This window comes from Scyliorhinus canicula, chromosome 8 (assembly GCF_902713615.1).
Source record: "Scyliorhinus canicula chromosome 8, sScyCan1.1, whole genome shotgun sequence".
Lineage (NCBI taxonomy): Eukaryota > Metazoa > Chordata > Chondrichthyes > Carcharhiniformes > Scyliorhinidae > Scyliorhinus > Scyliorhinus canicula.
In genome coordinates this window covers 157032135-157053811 of record NC_052153.1, presented here as the reverse complement: position 1 = coordinate 157053811, position 21677 = coordinate 157032135, and the positions used below count along the sequence as shown (strand labels likewise).

The 21677-nt window shown below is 49.3% G+C and overlaps 1 protein-coding gene across 1 annotated transcript in view; it reads right to left on the bottom strand.

Annotated features, from left to right (window-relative positions):
• The window catches only part of LOC119970620 (corticotropin releasing hormone binding protein), a 47783-nt gene that overhangs the window by 15872 nt on the left and 10234 nt on the right, over positions 1-21677 (bottom strand). The window contains exons 4-5 of the mRNA XM_038805538.1: positions 18895-19105; positions 3617-3759 (exon numbers count right to left, since the gene is read on the bottom strand). Coding sequence (XP_038661466.1) covers positions 3617-3759; positions 18895-19105 — 354 coding nt within the window. The remainder of the gene's footprint in view (positions 1-3616; positions 3760-18894; positions 19106-21677) is intronic.

Below are 21677 nucleotides of genomic sequence, written 5' to 3'. Positions count from 1 at the left end.
AGGTCAGTGAGCACAGACAATGATGTTAATGTGGGTCAGTGAGCACAGACAATGATGTTAATGTGGGTCAGTGAGCACAGACAATGATATTAATGTAGGTCAGGGAGCACAGACAATGATATTAATGTAGGTCAGGGAGCACAGACAATGATGTTAATGTAGGTCAGTGAGCACAGACAATGATATTAATGTGGGTCAGTGAGCACAGACAATGATATTAATGTGGGTCAGTGAGCACAGACAATGATATTAATGTAGGTCAGTGAGCACGGACAATGATATTAATGTGGGTCAGGGAGCACAGACAATGATGTTAATGTAGGTCAGTGAGCACGGACAATGATGCTAATGTGGGTCAGTGAGCACAGACAATGATATTAATGTGGGTCAGTGAGCACAGACAATGATATTAATGTAGGTCAGTGAGCACAGACAATGATATTAATGTAGGTCAGTGAGCACAGACAATGATGTTAATGTAGGTCAGTGAGCACGGACAATGATATTAATGTGGGTCAGTGAGCACGGACAATGATATTAATGTAGGTCAGTGAGCACGGACAATGATATTAATGTAGGTCAGTGAGCACAGACAATGATATTAATGTGGGTCAGTGAGCACAGACAATGATGTTAATGTAGGTCAGTGAGCACAGACAATGATATTAATGTGGGTCAGTGAGCACAGACAATGATATTAATGTGGGTCAGTGAGCACAGACAATGATATTAATGTGGGTCAGTGAGCACAGACAATGATATTAATGTGGGTCAGTGAGCACAGACAATGATATTAATGTAGGTCAGTGAGCACAGACAATGATGTTAATGTAGGTCAGTGAGCACAGACAATGATATTAATGTAGGTCAGTGAGCATGGACAATGATATTAATGTGGGTCAGTGAGCACAGACAATGATATTAATGTAGGTCAGTGAGCACAGACAATGATATTAATGTGGGTCAGTGAGCACAGACAATGATATTAATGTAGGTCAGGGAGCACAGACAATGATATTAATGTAGGTCAGTGAACACGGACAATGATATTAATGTAGGTCAGTGAGCACGGACAATGATGTTAATGTAGGTCAGTGAGCATGGACAATGATATTAATGTAGGTCAGTGAGCACAGACAATGATATTAATGTAGGTCAGTGAGCACAGACAATGATATTAATGTAGGTCAGTGAGCACAGACAATGATGCTAATGTAGGTCAGTGAGCACAGACAATGATATTAATGTAGGTCAGTGAGCACGGACAATGATATTAATGTGGGTCAGTGAGCACGGACAATGATGTTAATGTGGGTCAGTGAGCACAGACAATGATATTAATGTAGGTCAGTGAGCACAGACAATGATATTAATGTAGGTCAGTGAGCACAGACAATGATATTAATGTGGGTCAGTGAGCACAGACAATGATATTAATGTAGGTCAGGGAGCACAGACAATGATATTAATGTGGGTCAGTGAGCACAGACAATGATATTAATGTAGGTCAGTGAGCACAGACAATGATATTAATGTGGGTCAGTGAGCACGGACAATGATATTAATGTAGGTCAGTGAGCACGGACAATGATATTAATGTGGGTCAGTGAGCACAGACAATTATGTTAATGTGGGTCAGTGAGCACAGACAATGATGTTAATATAGGTCAGTGAGCACAGACAATGATGTTAATGTAGGTCAGTGAGCACAGACAATGATATTAATGTAGGTCAGTGAGCACGGACAATGATGTTAATGTAGGTCAGTGAGCACAGACAATTATGTTAATGTAAGTCAGTCTATGGACGCCATAGTTGGGCCTCTGGCAATTTGCCAGTGAGAGGGGTTGAGTTAGTGGCTAAGAAATAGAGTTTTCTGCAGCTGCAATCATCTCTGTAACCTCTACAGTGAGACTGGTAACTTCACGCAGTTAGCATCAAACTGGATTTTAATGGTTGTACCCATGCTTTTACAGGCCAGGATTGAGGGAATTGAGGGATTAAGTGTACTCACAGATATCTTCACCACCTCACTCCTCCGCTCTGAGGACCCCAGCTCCTTCAAGAAAACCACCATAATACTAGTACCAAAGAAGAACAACCGCAACGACTACCGACCCTGACATCTGTTATCATGGAATGCTTTGAGAAGCTAGTCATGAGACGGATCACTGCCAGCCTCCCAGACGGTCTCGATCCCCTGCAGTTTGCCTATCACCACAACCGGTCCACAGCAGATGCTATCTCCCTGGCTCTACAATCAACACTCAAACATCTCGACAACAAGGACACCTACGTCAGACTGCTGTTCATCGACTACAGCTCTGCCTTCCACACCATTATCTGGACAAGACTAATAACCAAACTCCGCAATCTTGAACTTGACCCCTCGCTCTATAGCTGGATCCTCGACTTCCTCACCAACAGACCGCAATCTATCAGGATAGGCATCAGCACCTCCTCCACAATAATCCTCAACTTCAGAGTCCCGCAAGGATGTGTGCTCAGTCCTCTACTGTACTCGCTATACACACATGACTGTGTGGCAAGATTTAACTCCAACTCAATCTATAAGTTTACGGATGATACGACTGTGGTGGGCCATATGTCAAATAACGACGAATCAGACTACAGGAGGGAGATAAATCACTTGGTTGCATGGTGTACCAAAAACAACCTCTCTCTAAATGTTGGAAAGGACAAGGAACTGATCATCGACTTCAGGAAGTGTAGCATGACACACACTCCCATCTGTATCAATGGCTCTGAAGTGGAGATGGTTGATAGCTTTAAGTTCCTGGGGGTCACCATCGCCAACAGTCTGTCCTGGTCCACTCACGTTGATGCAACAGTCAAGAATGCCCAGCAATGTCTCTACTTCCTACGGAAGCTAAAGAAATTCGGCATTTCTGCATCGACTTTTACAAACTTCGACAGATGTGCGATAGAGAACATCCTATCCAACTGCGTTACAGCTTGGTATGGCAACTGCTCGGCCCAAGATCGCAAGAAACTGCAGAGTGTGGTGAACTCAGCCCAACGCATCACACAAGCTTGCCACCCCCACATTGATTCTATATACATCTCCCTCTGCCTTAGGAATACAGACAGCATTATCAGAGACCCCTCCCACCCAGACAATGCCTTCTTCCAGTCCCTTCCATCAGGCGGAATGTACAGAAGGCTGATGACCTGCACATCCAGACATAGGAGCAGCTTTTTCCCCACAGCTACAAGACTCCTCAACGACTCCTCCTCGGACTGATCTGTTCCCTGTAAGAATGTCGCCATTTATATCTCACTTTAAGAAATTAATCTCAGTCAATTGGGAGGGGGTAGTTAGTTAATTAATTAATTGTTTTTGGGTTGAGGAAAGATTGTTAAATGTTAACTAAATTTGTGTAATGTAATTTATGTATCAGAAAAATTTTGAAAAAGCTAATGAAAATATTTATAAAGGTTCTTCAGATTTTGCAGGATTCAGCAGCAAGCTTTTCATAATGCTTTTAAAATCATAATTAAAAAAAATGAATTACACACGTGCTAAAGTATTATGTGATGTGTTACATTACACACAATTGTAATCCAGCCTGAATTCTTTGTGGACCATAATTACCTGTAAGTCATTGAAATGTCCCAGGGTCAGCTCAGAGATGCTGATCTCGGTTGGATAAATGATGGAAAAGCTGCAGTTTCTCTTCTGATGCGGAATGACCAATGTGAATCTTCCATCAGGGGTCTGCGAAATCACATTGCAAGCTTTGTGGAAGAGCAAACAATATTTGAGAACCAGAATAGCTACAAAAGTGCAAGCTCTTCAGCTCTGAACGGTCTGGTTCTGCTTTCAATGCCAACTCTTTAATCCCATTTTATTTTGCTAGCCTGTGCTATTTCAAAGAACAAAGAAAGAACAAAGAAAAGTACAGCACAGGAACAGGCCCTTCGGCCCTCCAAGCCTGTGCCGACCATGCTGCCCGTCTAAACTAAAATCTTCTGCACTTCCGGGGTCCATATCCCTCTATTCCCATCCTATTTATGTATTTGTCAAGATGCCCCTTAAACGTCACTATCGTCCCTGCTTCCACCACCTCCTCCAGCAGCGAATTCCAGGCACCCACTACCCTCTGTGTAAAAACACTTGCCTCGTACCTCTCCTCTAAACCTTGCCCCTCACACCTTAAACCTATGCCCCCTAGTAATTGACCCCTCTACCCTGGAGAAAAACCTCTGACTATCCACTCTGTCTATGCCCCTCATAATTTTGCAGACCTCTATCAGGTCGCCCCTCAACCTCCGTCATTCCAGTGAGAACAAACCGACTCTATTCAACCCATCTTTTCATCTCCATCTTCATTTTACCCATTTTCACCAGTCCATTTCCTGAACATAGTGAAAGAGAATTCTCAGCCTCCCTCTGTGGATCTGGTCGGTAACAGAGGGCAGTGGATCAGGGATGTGTTTCATCATGCCCCTCCCATTTCTCCACCGAGCGACACCTATTCCATACAATATGCCAATCCATTTATCGAACATCTCTTGTTAAAAAATATCTAAATGGCAGATGTACATTGTCTGATGTATTTTTCGGCACCTGTACCATGACAGTGCTAGGTGCCAAGGATGCCTGCTCGCCACTGGAGCCCAACATTGCAACAGGAGTGGAGAGAACTCTTTTACATTTTAAAAATCCAGAATGCCTGTAAAATCAATTGATTGCATTGGCCAGAAGACAAATTCCAACATTTTTACACATTCTGGATTTGAGGCCCAATACAGGCAGACTCCTTAGTGCAAAATGAGCATAGTCCCAAAAGGGAGTTAGCGGCTTTCACAATTGGCCCGAAGCAGGAACATATCAATTTCGAGAATAAATGAGCTATTCCACTTTGTCAAGGGACTAAAATGTGGGCCAAAGTATTCTAAAGAAACTGAAGTTCATTATTCCTTCCTACAATTCAACTAAAGTGAGGCATTAAGTACAATGTTCAAACAGATGTGAGAATGCTGAGCACTCTTTAAGGTCAAGCTCCATCAAGATTGATATATGGAAGTGCAAATTGAACAACAAAGTAGGTAGGAAACCAGAGCACCCGGAGGAAACCCACGCAGACACGGGGAGAAAGTGCAACCTCCACACAGATAGTCACCCGAGGCCAGAATTGAACCCGGGTCCCTGGTGCTGTGAGGCAGCTGTGCTAACCACTTTGCCACCATGCTGTCACTGTGGCTATTCTTCAGGGACAGAATTTGGGTTGTGCTCTCTTGCATTCAATATTTCCTGAAATATTGCTGGCTCTTGGAAGCTCTACTTATTGAATATCTCCCATATAGCATCTATTCGTACACATTAGGCACCGGATTGCTCCCTACTTTAACAATCCACTCTTTAAACAATTACCCTCGAGCAATTGGAGTTAATGACCAAACAGCGTACATATAGAGTTAATGTAGTTTGCAGTGTTGAAAGGATAAATATGTCAGAACACGCTTTCTAGAAACAAATCCCGAGAGCCTATTCTACTATTCTCTGTGCTGTATTACTTCTGATAGAGGGGGGTCAACATACAATTCTCATAATGCATTTGCTCAGCTCGAGCCATGAACTGATTTAATGGCTGTGTAATGTTCAAAAGACATCATGCATGAAGCCAGACTGAATGTTCGTTGTGCTAACGTAAGCACGTGGTAGCTACTTTAAAAGCTTTTTTTTCTTCTCGGCTGTGATCAAAGCTTCATCATATCTTTTAGCTAAAGCATATTGTTTTAAATGAATTCTTGGTTGACAATCAGTACCCAAAGATGAGGTGCAAGGCTAGGAATTAATCCTCGCAGTTTTTCAGGTCCAGACTCAGTGGGCAGGAAGTTGGGTTTGGACCCCAATGATGGGTGAAATGGGGGTCACAGCCCCACAATATGTGACGAAAATTCACCCGTCAATGATTTACTCCAAATTGGTCAGTTAGTGGGCAGCGAGTGGTCTCGGCCTCCAATTAAGAGTGGCAGGTTGGGTCTGGATGTTGGAGGACCAGCAGGAGGCTCTCCAGCTTAAAGGGAGATGAAGTTTGCAGTTCGGGTAAGAGAGCGAGAGAGGGGGGTGGGTTCCATTTTGAGGTGCCCTCTTGGCACATTTTGAAACTTTAAAATTAAAACTGGCCTCAGTAGCCAGGCAACCATAGAGGAGGAAGAGCCCCTCCACACAGTGGCCTGTTGCCACAGCTGAGGGCAGACAGATAAAGAAGGCCTTAAAAGCCTGCCCGGAGCTCTGGTCTCCCATTCAGCCACGGGGAGGCCTTCTTCAGGCAGCTAGCCTAGTTTCTGAGTGTGAGAGGCACCAAGGTCAACTGGAAGGTTCCAGTTAGCTTCTGACGATAGGTCTTACACTGTCATTTCAACCCTTTAATTGGCTACGTGCCGCACCTGGCCACAATCCTCTGAAGAGAAAAATGGCCTGGTGACAGGCGTACTGATGATGGTGACAATTATTGTGTTCGCCTGCCCCTGTGCTAGCCCCATTGAGGGGGGGGGGGGGGGGGGGACAAAAACCTTATCCAGTGTCGCAGAGGGAACATGCGGCCACCGCAAGAGACCCGAGAATCAAGAGACGTTGGTTGTCAGAACTCATCTACAAAATTGGGATGGGCCGCTGCTCGTTGCCCATCCCATGGGAAGTTCACTGATGAGAGAAATAAATTCTGGTGCACCTGTCTCACTGGCAGAATTCCTCAGGTCTGTCATGGTTGAGGAGTTGGAACGTTCTGGGAGTTGGAATGTTCCGGGGGATGCTTAAATGAATGAGGCATTGGGACCTGTCATGCGCAGGCTGTCTCATTGCTAAATGAGTGTGCTCTGCTGTTATACCTGACAAACAGGCACAACATATACTCATTTCTATGCCATCCTGTTTGGCTAGAGACATCCAGTTTGCATTGTCTTTATGTTACAATAATAAAATGAAAATTTTTGTTAAAATGTAAACGTTGTGCAAATTTCATAACTCAGTTTTCACATCTCCTGCATTCTCTTTGGGAGAAGAATAATCCAGCTGTCGATGACAAATGGCAGACTGATAAATTATATTTCAAAATATAATAATGTGTATCATATTTATATTTATTACGATAACCTAATGAATTCAGAATGATCAAACACTGTACATTTTTAAAGTTGCCAATAGCTGTATGTGCTACTGATGTTAGTCTAATAATGCTATTCAATTGATTTATGGCATATGACTAAAATCTGGATGCCACAATTTTTCATGGGGATGTGCTATGCTTATTGAATGGAACGAAGATGTTCCAATTTTTCCTCATTTTTAAATGTTTGTCTTATTCATGCTTTGAATGTTCTCAAAAGACTATTTTATATTTAATGTACATATTTATATTCCATTTTTTCATCGTGTTATCACGGAATCACAGGTTTATGGCTCAGAAGAAGGCCATTTGGCCGATCATGTCAGCACCAGCTCTCCAAATGATCAATGTCCCTTGTTCCACTTCTGCCTTCTCACCGTAACCATGCATATTCTTCCTTTTTAAGTCTTTTGAATGCTTCAGTTGAACCTGCCTCCACCACATTCTCTGGCAGAGCATTCCAGACCATGGCCACTCCCTGTCTGAAGAGGTTTTTCCTCAGATCACTGTTACTTTAATTCCATCCCCTCTCATTCTTGACCCTTTAACAAGTGGGAGGTTTTTCCTATCAACTCTGACCAGACCCTTCATGACTTTTACTTCCTCCACCAGATCTCCTCTTAGCCTCCCTTTCCCAAGGACAAGAGCCCCACCGTCTCCAATCTATCTTCATAACTGGAGCTCCTCATCCTTGGAACCATTCTCATGAAACTGTCCTGCACCCTTTCAAATGCCTTCACATCCTTCCTAAAATGCACCACGCACACCTGGATGAAATACACTGTGGCCAAACCTGTGACTTTTAAAAGTTCGATGACTTCCGCTGGTGGCCAGGAGCTGAGTGGTCGCACGCAAGGTGGCTCCCATATGAAAACTGTGAAAACAACCTTTTAACCCCATCAAACGGGCACCAAAATGATCCAGAACACAGCCACTCCACCCTCAGCCTAATCCCCACAGCCCACGTCGAAGAGGAAACCATAAAGAGGAAAATGGGAATGAGCCAGCTGCCCACCAAGCAATCCAACAAGTAATGAGGGGATGGAAACCTCGACCTCGGAACCAGCAGCCACATGAGGTGGCATGGAAACGGGGAGGGCCGACTGCACATTTCTCAGCACAGACCCAGACATTAATAGACAAACTCATGGGCTTTATCACCACCGAACTCCAGAGACACCTGTTTGATCTGCTCGCAGAAAAATACATTTCACTGTACCTGACACGACCATAAACAAATCCATCCATCCACTCAGACACAGAGAGGAGCAGAAAAGAGATCTCCTGGCAGCCGCCGAGACAGCGGTGGAGAAGGCGATGACCAAAATGGAGTGGCGGCTGAAGGCCCAGGAATATAAAATTGGAGACCTGGAGAAATCCACCTCATACCACAGACCAAGTGGACCGGGTCGCATGACTGGAGACCCAAGTGGCGAGTTTGATCAAGACGCAGAAGGGCCTAACGGAAAAAAACGATCAATGGAACTGAGGCTGGATTCTCCGCCGTCGGGATGCTCCATTTTGCCGGCAGCCCAGGGGTTTCCCAGCGATGTGGGGCTGCCCCATAATGGGAAACTCCATTGACCGGCCGGTGGGATGAAACAGAAATGTGGCGCGGCGGGACGGAGAATCCAGCCCCAGGTCTCACTGCCAGAACTTGAGAATCGTGGGGCTGCCCGAGGGCATGGAGGGGAGATGTCCCACGGAATACATCCCAGAGATGGTCGGGAAACTAGTTGCCAAGCCCCCAGAGGTGGACCGCACCCATAGGTCACTTCAACAGCAGCTCAGTGCCGGGGAACCGCCACAGTCGATGATTGTGGAGTTCCACAAATACCAAGATAAGGAGTGGATCCTGAGATGGGCCAAAAGTACAAACGGTGCAAGTGGGCGGGACATCCCATCCGCTTGTACCACGACATTGGGGTGGACCTGGCCAAGCGCTGGACAAAGGGCATAAGAAGCGGAGGTCAGGAGTGTGGAGGGGGTAGAGCCAAGAAAGGTGGGAGGGATCTAGGAAGAGGGAAACATGAGGGGGAAGGAGTAGTACACTGGTTGCAACGGGCTACACGTGGAGATGAAGAGAAAGGGGAAGCAGTTGCCGGATATTTTGAATGGCCCGAGAATGAAGGCAGGCCTGATCGGACAGGGCCGGGCCCACAAGGTGAGTATGGTTAACCCCACAGGAAGGGGGGGGGGGTCAGACTCCCCGTCCCCTCATCCGCATAGTTACATGGAATGTGAGGGACCTCAACGGGGTGGTGAAGAGATCCAGAGTCCTCGCCCATCCCAAGAATCTGAGGGTGGATGTTGCCATCTTACAGGAAACACATTTGAGAGGGAGGGACTGACAGAGGATAAGGAGGGGCTTTGGGGACAAAGGTTTCACTCATGTTTCAATACCAGGATGAGGGTGTGTGGCCATATAAGTTAGCAGGACAGTTTAATTTATGGCAACAGGCACAGTGACGGAACCAGGTGGACGATTATTAAGGTTAGCGGGACCCTGGAGAGGCTTCGGTAGTTTTGGTAAATATGTACGCCCTGCACTAGGATGATTGAATGGCGGAGCAGACTCGATGGGCCGAGTTGCCTAGTTCTGCTCCTGTGTCTTATGGTCTTATGACTTGAAGTTCGTCAAAACATTGATGGCCGAAATCCTGGACCTGGACTCCCACTGCCTAATCAAGGGGGTGGGGTCTTTAACTGTGCACAAGACCCGATGTTAGCCAAGGCCAACTCCAGGACAGGTAACGTGTCAGGCATGGCGCGTGAACTGAACACCTTTATGGAGCAGATGGGGGGGGGGGGGGGGGGGGGGGGGGGGGACAGTGGCGGGGGGGGGGGGGGGGGGGGGGGGGAGAGGGTGGTGGTAGTCCTGTGGAAGTTCCACCACCCGGAACAAAAATAATTCTCCTTCTCCCACGTGCTGAAGGCCTACTCACGGATGGACTTTTTTTGTGGCAGGAAAGAGGGTACTTCTAGGAGTAACAAAGGCGGAATACTCTGCCATTAGTATCTCTGGCTACGCGCCACACTACATTGACGTGTGGTTGGAGAAGGGACGGGACCATGGAAGCTGGATGCAGCTCTCCTCGCCGATAAGGAATACAACACTAAGATACCCCAAGCCATCAAAGACTATGTGTCCTGCAAGTTCTGGGAGGCACTGAAGACGGTGATCAGGAGGAAATCAGGGCCCTTAGGGACAGGAAGGAAAGGGAAACCAAGCAGCAGCTGATTGACTCCATATTGGAGGTGGATTTGTTGTACCCCACAGCCCCAACCGTGGAACTGCTGGTGGAAAGGAAAAAGCTGCAGGTGGAATTTGACCTGCTCTCCATATGGAGGGCAGACCACCAGCTCTGCCTTTTACGAACATGGAGACAAAGCCAGCTGCATACTGGCACACCAGCTAAGAAAATAGGCTGCCACAAAAGTGAAAGTCCAGATCAGGGACAGTAATGGTAGGATGGTAGTGGACCCAAACAAGGTCAATAAGGCCTTTACAAACGTTTCCTGAGGGCTATACACCTCTGAGACCCCTGAGGGGGCCTCTGGGCTGGAACAGTTCCTCATTAGGCTGGGCATACCGGTGATGCGGGAGGACAAAAAACAGGTGCTGGAAACACCGCTAGGGCTGGGCAAAATCATGGAGTGCATCAACTCTATGCAATCAGGGAAAGTGCCAAGACTCGATGGGTTCCCGGCATTTGGACTCAAAACGTTAGCTCTTTTCTCTCCCTACAGATGCTGCCAGATTCCAGCATCCGCAGTAATTTGCTTGTATCCTTTTGTTGTCCTGAACTGTTCTCACAGCTCATGGGCGGGATTCTCCAAGCCCCCGCTAGGCCGGAGAATCGCTGGGGGGGGGGCGATGTGAATCGTTGGGGGCGGGAATCGCGCGCGCCGGTCGGGGACCGTTGGCAGTGCCCCCCCCCCCGGCGATTCTGCGGCCCGCGATGGGCCGAGTGGCCGCCCGTTTTTGCCGGGTCCCGTCGGCGTAAAATACACCAGCTCCATACTGGCGGGACCTGGCCCTGCGGGTGGCTGCAGAGTCCTCGGGGGGGGGGACGCGGGCGGATCTGGCCCCGTGGAGGGGGGGGCACTGTGGCCTGGCCCGCGATCGGGGCCCACCGATCCACGGGTGGGCCGTGCTGTGGGGGCACTCTTTCCCTCCGTGCCGGAGTGGTTCACGCCACTCTTGGGCGTCGGTACGGCCCACCCCACCGGGTAGGGGAGAATTCCGCCCCATAATGCTTTCATGTTTTGTATCATCCCCAAACTTTGAAATTGTGCTCTCTATACCAAGATCATTAATATATATCAAGAAAGGCAAGGATTCCAATACTGAATCCTGGGGAAATCCACTACAAACCTTTCTCCAGCATGAAAGACATCCATTCACCCAATAACCATTCCCATTTGTCTTATGCAACTTATGTGTCAATATTTCTCCTGTCCCTTTTAGTCTATGAAGTATAACATTGCCCAAACAGTTGTGTGGAAGTCCATGTATCGCATGCCAAAGGTGTTCCTCTCATCAAATCTCTCTGTTACCTCATCAAAACACTACAGAAGTTTGTTAAACATGATTTTTCCTTTAGTAATCCATGCTGGCTGACCTTAATTAATATGCATTTGTCCATGTGGCTGTTAATTTTGTCCCAATTATCGTTTCTGGAGGTTTGCCCAGCAGTAAAGTTAAATTGATTTGCCTGTGGTTGCTGGGAGAATCCTCAGCCCTTTAATTGAACAAGGGTGTAATATTGCAATTCCCAAATCCTCTGAAACCACTACTGAGTCTTAGGAAAAACTGAAAAGTTATGGCCATGCCTGCCCGTGTAATTTCCATTCTCACTCCCTGCATTGGTCTTGGATGCATCTCCCCCCGTCCTGGTACCTTATCAACTTAAAGAACAGTTAACCTATCCAATACTTCCTCCTTTTCAATGTTAAACACTTCTCAGAGAACCGAGGGGCGGCGTGAATCCCGCCCTGCCGTTCCGATGGCGACTGCCGTATTCTCCGCCGCTGGTATTTGGGCGGGGGCAGGGATCACACTGCGCTGGTCGGGGGCTGCCACTATTCTCCGGGCCCCGATGGGCCGAGCGGCTGTCGGTTTCCGGCCAGTCCCGCCGGCGTGGATTGGACATGGTCCCACACGGCAGGACCTGGCTGGTAGGCTGGCTGGTACTGTCCTCGGGGAGCCGCGGGGGGATCCGGCCCCGGGTGTGTGGGGGGGGGGCCACGGTGCCTAGCCTGCGATCAGGGCCCACCAATCTGCAGGCAGGTCTGTGCCATGGGGGCACTCCTTCCTTCCGCGCCAGCCTCTGTAGGGCTCCGCCATAGCCGGCGCGGAGAAGACATCCCTCTGCGCATGCGCTAGAATACGCCTGCCAGTCTGTGCATGCGCTAACTCGCGCCAGTTGGCATAGCGCGAACCTCTCCGGGACCGGCCTAGCCCCCGGAAGTGCGGAGGATTCCGCAACTTCCGGTCGGCCCGACGGCGGAGTGGTTTGCGCCGCTTTTTACGCCGGCGTCGGGCCATCGCAGAGTTTCGGGAGAATCCCGCCCCAGTCCCTGAATTACATCCTCTTTCACCATGCCCTGGGTAACATTTTCTTTCTTGGCAAAGACAGATGCAAAGTATTCACTTAATACCTCAGCTATGCCCTCTGCCCCCATGTGTAAATCCTGGGTGGGATTCTCCAGTCTCCGACACCGAAATCACGTTTAGCGATCGGCTGGAGAATCCACGTTTGCGGCAAAATTGGGGCAGCGCCGCTTTTGCAATGCCCCGCCCCCTCCAGATGGCATACTCTAGGAGTACACCATCCTAGAGTATGGGCTGAGTTCCAGACGGCGTTGGTCGCGTGTGCTATTCTTTTCCAGGAACTCGGTGTGGCGGCTGCGGATTAAGTCCAGCACCACCGCAGTTGGGGGGAGAGCTGATCCGCGGGCAGGGGGGGTTTTGGCAGGGGCTGGAGGCAGTGGTGGGAGGCGGCGAGCCTGGCCAAAAGGGGTCACTATTTGGCAGGACGGGTCCGCACGCAGCCGATGCCATGTTGCACTGCGCCGCCGCTGCAGGCCGCCGCCGCATGTGCGGCCACGGTCCCGGCAATTCTCCGGCCGTATCCGCAGTTACGTTGTGTGCCTGCCAGCCCCCCACCAGACGGTCATAAAACGCCAACGTTCCCACGCCGGCGTCAGCACTCTGTCTCAAAATGGTAGAATCCAGCCCCCTGTTTTTGGTCTCGAAATGGCCCCACTCGTCCTTTTACTATCCCTTTGCTATTCATATGCCGATACATTTTTTCGCCACATATGCATTGCATCTCACATTTTATGTGGTTTATGGGTAATCCTGCGGAATAATAACAGTACTAGGGTGTGCTGCTGCATTTCCCTGTTGAGTCTCCATCAGGTAAGCACTTATTGTGCAACTAGATTTATCAGCTTGGGTTGGACATGAACCTTGGCCAAGTTTTAAAAGCTCCTTTAAGCTTGTTATTGACCGCATCCTATATCCTTCCCTCCACACCTCTCTTATTTTGGTAAGTAATTTAATTTATTTGACTTCCTAACATTACCCCCCCCTCTCTGGATGTCCTTCATTTAGATCAGGGGTTAATAGATTGGGGTCCGCGGAACCCCACGGGTTCCCAGGAACCTCCCAGGGAGTCTGCAGCAGAACAAGGAAAATTGACATTTTTATTAAATGCTGGAGGGTTGCTTAAGCAATCAGAGCCCGGCCTCTCGGGGCAGCATGGTGGCATAGTGGCTAGCATAGCTGCCTCACAGTACCAGGGACCCGGGTTCAATTCCAGCCTTGGGTGACTGGGTGGAATTTGCACTTTCTCCCCGTGTCAGCGTGGGTTTCCTCCGGGTGCTACTATTTTCTCCCACAGTCCAAAGAAGTGCAGGTTAGGTGGATTGGCCATGCTAAATTGCCCCCTTCGTGTCTAGGGATGTGCAGGTTAGGTGGGGTTACTGGGATAAGATGGAGGAGTGGGCCCAGGTAGGGTGTTTGTTCAGAGGATCGCTGCACACAAGATGGGCCGAATGGTTCCTTCTACACTACAGGAATTCTATGCTTCTGATTGGCCGAGCATGGACAGCGGAGTGATGGGAACAGCGGGCCTCGGAGTGGTGGTGGCGGGGGGGAGGGGGGGGGGGAGCATCGGAGCGGGGGGGTGGCCGTGCTGGTAGGGAGGTCAGGGGGTCGTGGGGGGGGGGGCAGTGTGGGGGCCGAGGCAGTTCTTGGAGTGGTGTCAAAACACGGGGCAAAGCAACAGAGCAGGTGCAAGAGGGGAGACCGGAAAGGTCTCAGAGCAGACACGAAGTGGCACCAGAGCAGAGTGCTGGCATGAGCCTCGGAGTGGGGGGCCATAGCCAGAGGCCGGGACGGCCTCGGAGCAGGGGGGCTGAGTGGGCCTCGGAGCAGGGGGGTGCAGTAGGTCTCGGAGCAGGGGGTTGGAGTGAGCCTCGGAGCAGGGGCCAGAGCCAGGGGCCAAGGTGGACCTTGGAGCAGGGTGCGGAGTGGGCCTCGGAGCAGGGGCCAGAGCCGGAGGCTGGGACGGGTCTTGGAGCTGGGGGGCAGAGTGGGCCTCGGAGCAGGGGCCAGAGCCGGAGGCTGGGACGGGTCTTGGAGCTGGGGGGCAGAGTGGGCCTCGGAGCAGGGGCCAGAGCCGGAGGCTGGGACGGGTCTTGGAGCTGGGGGGCAGAGTGGGCCTCGGAGCAGGGGCCAGAGCCGGAGACTAGGATTGATCTTGGAGCTGGGGGGCAAAGTGGGCCTCGGCGCAGGGACCAGAGCCGGAGGCTGGGTCGGGTCTTGGAGCTGGGGGGCAGTGTGGGCCTCGGAGCAGGGGCCAGGAGGCTGGGACGGGTCTTGGAGCTGGGGGGCAGAGTGGGCCTCAGAGCAGGGGCCAGAGCCGGAGACTAGGACGGGTCTTGGAGCTGGGGGGCAGAGTGGGCCTCGGAGCAGGGGCCAGGAGGCTGGGACGGGTCTTGGAGGTGGGGGGCAGAGTGGGCCTCGGAGCAGGGGCCAGGAGGCTGGGACAGGTCTTGGAGCTGGGGGGGCAGAGTGGGCCTCGGAGCAGGGGCCAGGAGGCTGGAACGGGTCTTGGAGCTGGGGGGGCAGAGTGGGCCTCGGAGCAGGGGCCAGGAGGCTGGGACGGGTCTTGGAGCTGGGGGGGCAGAGTGGGCCTCGGAGCAATGTTTTGTCGATATTATGAGATGCACTTCAGAGGTCACTAGGGGTTTCATGGCTCGAAACCCTGATTTAGATGATTGGGTTGCCTCGATGATCTGCACTCTGCACTTCCACTTTGACCACATGGAGGATAACATTCTGGGCAGGATATTCTGGTCCCACTTGAGATGGGAATCTCCAGCGGCACAATTTGACAGACCTGCAAAGGATCTGTTAACTTTGGGCGTGAATTTGAGAGCAGTAAACCCTGTCCTCTCTCTCAGGGTAAAATGTGCCTCTCTCGCCCCACACTCCCATTCTTCATGTTCCTTTGGTTCAATTGATGGATTAGACAATCAACAGGTCAGATCTCATGAAAGGTGCTGAACAATTAAACAACTAACGGGAGGACAACATTTTATGAACACCCTTAATAATGATGAAGGCCAATAATGATGAAGGCCAGCATGCAAATGCAAAAGGAAAGGCTGAAGTGTTTGCATCTTCGGTGAGAATTGCATAGAGGAAGATCCATTACAACATCCTCTTGAGAACCCCGCCATCATAGAAGCTGATTTGGTTCACTCTAGATGATAAAACAATGGCACATTGGGTAGGCTATGGGCCTCAACAACCTCCTGATAGTCATGCTGAAGATTTGTGCTGCTGAGATAGCTGTGTCTCTAGCCAAGCTGTTCCAGAGAGCTAGAACACTGGCACATAGGTGTTTTGGCTACAAAATGGGTCAGTGGTCAATACAAACTGCTGACTGCCCCAAACCTGACCAGCAGCTAAGTACGAGCCAAGAGTATGATGGAATACTCTCCACTGGTCTGGATTAGTGCAGCTCCAAGTACACTCAGTTCAAAATCATCGAGGAGAAAACAGCCCGCTTGATCCACACCCCATAAACCACCTCAAACAATCCACCACTGACTCACAGTGTTAACTCTATGTACCATATACAAGATGTACTGCAGCAACTCACCAAGACCCCTTCAACAGCACCTTCCAAACCTGCTACCTCTACCATCTTGAAGGAGAATTGCAGCAGACTCATGGGAACACCACTACCTGCAAGTTTCCCTCCACGCCACTCACCATCCTGACTTGAAACTATATTTCCATTTCTTCGCTGTCTTTGGGCCAAAAACCTGGAACTCCCTTCCGAACATCACTGTGGGTGTACTGCTGAAGTAAATATATGGAGCGGGATTCACCTTACCCGGCGGGATGGAGTGGCGTGAACCACTCCGGTGTCGGGCCGCCCCAAAGGTGCGCAATCCTCCGCACCTTCAGGGGCTAGGCCCACCCTGGAGTGGTTTGCGCCCCGCCGCCCGGCGGGAAAGGGGCTTGGTGCCACGCCAACTGGCGCCGAATGACCTCCACCGGCCAGCGGGGGTCAGCGCATATGCGGGAGCGCCAGCGCGTGCTGACGTCATCCCCATGCATGTGCAGAGGGTTTCGCTTCCACACCGTGAACAGCGGAGGACCACAGCCTCCGGTGCAGAAGGATAGAGTGCCCCCACGGCACAGGCCCACCCGTGGATCGGTGAGCCCCGATCGCGGGCCAGGCCACCGTGGAGGCACCTCCTGGGGTCAGATCCCCCCCGTGCCCCCCCCAGAGCCCAGGAGCCCGCCCGCGCCGTCAGGTCCTGCCGATAACGGACCTACTCTAATTCAAGCCAGCGGGACTGGCAACGAACAGGCGGGACTTCGGCCCATCACGGGCCAGAGAATTCGGGCAGCCCCGGGGCCCACTGAACCGCCATTCTCCGTTTTTGGGCGGCGGGAGAATTTGGAGGACGGCGGGGGCAGGATTGACGCCGACACCCAGCGATTCTCCGACCCGGCGGGGTGTCGGAGAATCCCGCCCATGTTGTCAAAGCTTTTTGTCTTGCACTTTACTACATGTTTCTTTTTTCAGCAATTTTCAAGTTCTGTACTATCAAACAAGTGTGCGTGTATCTACACTAGATGGAATGCAGCAATACAAGATGGCGGCTCACCACCTCCTTCTCAAGGGCAGTAAGATGGACAACAAAATGCTGACCTTGCTAGTGATGGTTACAACTCATAAAGAGCAAAAAATCTGCCCGACAATGTGGAAAGTTTCCCAGATAGGTCCTGTCCACGAAAAGCAGGACGAATCCAACATGCAGTAACCAGGCCATTAGCCCACCCTCAATCATCTGCACAGTGATGTTTTCAGCAGTGTTCTGAAGTAGTACCTATCACATATAACCTGTTCGCTGAAGCTCAGTTTGGATTCCTCTAGGGCCACTTGGCTCCAGATCACATTGCAACCTTCGTCCAGAGGCAAGACGAGAGGCAGAATTTGACTGAGTATGGTATGTACTAGAAGCTTTGCTACTTTTATTGTTTCTCAGAAAACCACGCACATTTCCACACTTCTCATCCAAGGCTCATTTCTCCACCTCCATTAAAAAAGTATTTCTGATGATTCGAGACAGGGGAGGTGCTTGAATGAATGGGCTGCCACATCATTTATCTTCCGCTGCTTTTATTCTGAACATGTCTCTCAGCATTCACCTTTTTCCAATGATTTTCATTCGGTGTTGATCCCATCCTGTTGTTACATTTTAGCAGCATCTCTCAGCTATGATCTCCATAATCTAGAAGGATAAGGGCAGCAGATGCATGGGAGTACGAGCACCTCCAAGTTCTCCTTCAAGTCACGCAACGTCCTGACTTGGACATCTGTTACCACTCCTTCATTTGTGCTTGCTCAAAATCTAGGGAACTTCCATTGTGTCTGCTGCTCTTTGAAAAAGCTCTATTCTTTCAATAGAACACCCTGTAACAATGATATGCCAGTGGTGGAGGGAGCCAATGTCCAGGGACACAGACTAATGGGGTGTACCACAATTCAAATCTAAAGTGGGTTTTAGATTTTGCACATTCTTAAGAATGCTTACAGGTTGGGTGGAACCTGGAAGTTCAGGAGGAGTGTAAAATGGGTAAATTGTTTTACTTCAATGGAAAGGAATTTAGGTGCTTATGCAATGGTAGAAATCCAAATGTTGCCTGCTTTGCACCCGTACAGAGTTAAGAATGCAATCAGTTCTCTACTTGATGCTTGAAATGGTAAGTATCAGCGACATCATCAAATTTCAATTACAAGTCTATGCGATCTCAGCTCGAAAGGCAGTGCAATGTTACAATTGGCATCAGCATCATGGGGGGGGGGGGGGGGGGGGGGGGTGCAATAAAAGGCAAATCAACCAGGGTTCCCAATAGTTTCCAGTAGCTCACCTTGGGAAATTATTGCATGCAGATGTCAGGCAAGGCTGTGGTAAACACACACACACACACACACACACACACACAGTTAAATAACACTCACTGTCTAAGACCACATATGACAAGTGACCCATGAGCTGAAGCTCCTGTTAAGGATGCTGTATTCCAAAATCAATGCCTTCGAGAGCAATATAGCATTCAGAGACCAAAGAGTTCACTTTTAAAAGACAACATGATAGTTTATCGCTCTTAAATGTCATGCAAAAATATTCCGTAAAATAAATATCTCTTTCTACTTACGGAAAGGATTGATTAATTTCTTTACTGTTAAGGAGAACCCATTTCCAGGCGTGTGAATTCTGAAGAACAGCATTGCCACATTTTGAGAGGACCTGATTACTGTCCTGATGTTGTTGCTATCACAGAAATCGGTGTAACGTTCTGAGGTGGGGAGGGGGTGATCTAACGTGCTTGGAAACTTCTCCCCCTTCAATATCCAGCCATCAAAGACCTGTGCATCAACACAAAATGATTGAGAATGGAAGGAAGGCAAGTGGAAAATACTGGGAACACTCAGTACATCAGGCAGTATCTGTGGAAAGAGAAACAAGAGTTAACCTTTCAGCTCTGATGGATGGCCATCCACCTGGAAGGTTGGGGTGGATTTAGTCATCGCAGTGCAAGTCCTGAAGATGATCCTGCTTCAGTGGTCTACAGGACCTCGGGGCTGTCTTTGCCGTCCCTAGCGGCTTTTCACAGTAACTTCATTGCAGTGTTAGTATAAGTCGACTTGTGACAATAAAGATTGTTACATTAAGGATGGTCACCCACCGCCAGCTGTCTGCCACCTCCCTGTCACTGATCAGATGGCATGGCGGCAGGAAGATAATAGGCACGCCACCCTACATCTTCCCGCGCCCCCAGCAAACTGTTATAATCCAGCTTGTTAACTCTCTCTCACCATAAAAGCTGCCTGGCCGAATGAATGATTTTCACCATTTGCTGTTTTCTTTGTTTCAGATTTAAAAGCGTCCGCAGTATTTTGCAACAGAAGGAACCTGTATTTAGATGTGCACAACACTTTACACGCAGCTCAAGGACATCTCAAAGCCAATGAACTGTGTTGAGGTTATTCACTTTTGCAATATGCCAAAACCAGTAAAAACAAAGAAAGCACAATTACCAAACGCTTGAAATAAAACAGAAATGCAAAATACCATCAGTGCAGGAAACACAACCAGTCAAGGCAACATCTGAAAGCGAAAGATGGGATAATGCCAATTCATCTTTTTCTACAAAAGGTTGACCAGCCTCCTTCTTATTTCCAGAATGTTCTCTTTTCTCCAGGTGATAATTGACAATATTAATGAAATTTGTATTGTTCATAAACAAAATGGGGTTGGTTTGACAACTTTGATGTCACATGCGCTCTGTGATGTTGGGCGGAACCTCACCAGAATTTAGGAAAGTATCAGACTCAGACTGGTGTGTAGATCTCCAGCTGCGCAGTTTTCTCTCCAGATCATGAGCTTCTTTAAAGAAAACAAATTAGCGGGTGTGGTTTGCGCCATCACTCTGACGGGGCCTGATAGAGCCGGCTCCAAGCTGCACCAGGCACGCCATCTTTAAAGTACACCCCAATCAGATCTCAAAATTAATGACCCCACCATGAAGCTAGCGGTGGCTCTCCACCAACCTCCTGCCACCCAGAACAATCATCACTGACATTCCGCACCATCCAGTCCTCGAATCCCCCGATAACCATCACCTGCATTTCCACCCCACCACTGGCAATCATCGCCAGCATTTGCCCTCCCAGCCCCAAGAATCAAAAGCAGCATTCCATCCCCTACTTCCTGCATTCCCCCACACCCTGACGATCATCGGCGGCATTCCCACCTCCCCCGACAGTCATTGCAGCCATTCCGCCCCAACCCTGACAACCATCAACAGCATTCCACTCCCCGTTCCCGACAAACGTCACCGGTATTTCTGTCCTCCACCGTCTGCCCCCTCCGCAAATCATTGCCAGCATTCCATCCCAACAATCATCACCAGCATTCACCCCGACAATCATCACCAGCACCCCCCAACAATCATCACCAGCATTCCCCCTGACAATCATCACCAGCATTCCCCTCGACAATCATCACCAGAATTCACTCCTCGACAATCATCACCAGAATTCACTCACTGACAATCATCACCAGCATTCCCCCCCGACAATCATCACCAGAATTCACTCCTCGACAATCATCACCAGAATTCACTCACTGACAATCACCAGCAGCATTCCCCCCGACAATCATCACCAGAATTCACTCCTCGACAATCATCACCAGAATTCACTCACTGACAATCATCACCAGCATTCCCCCTGACAATCATCACCAGAATTCACTCCTCGACAATCATCACCAGAATTCACTCCTCGACAATTATCACCAGAATTCACTCCTCGACAATTATCACCAGAATTCACTCTTCGACAATCACCACCAGAATTCACTGCTCGACAATCACCACCAGAATTCACTCCCCCACAATCATTACCAGCAGTCCATACACACGACAATCATCACCACCCCCGCCAACAATTATCACCAGCATTCACCCCAACAATTATCACCAGCATTCACCCCAACAATCATCACACGCATTCACCCTGACAATCATCATCAACATTCACCCCAACAATCATCACACGCATTCATCCTGACAATCATCACCAGCATTCACTCCCTGACAATCATCACCAGCATTCACTCCCTGACAGTCATCACCAGCAATTACTTCCACTTTAGTGCCCTCCTGTTGTTACATTCCAAACCTGTGCTCTCTACATTTAAAAGGTAAAAGCAGCAGATGCAGATGCATGGGATGACCAACCCCTCCAAGCCACCCATTATCCTGACTTGGAATAATCACACTCCCTCACATTGGCCGACTCTAAATCCTGGAACTCCCTTCCTGTCAACCTTGTGGGAGACCTTGGCATTCACTACAAGACTGCAGTGTTATACAGTCATACAGTCATAGGAAAGGATTGCAAAGATGATTCTGGATAGGAGTGAAAGTAACAG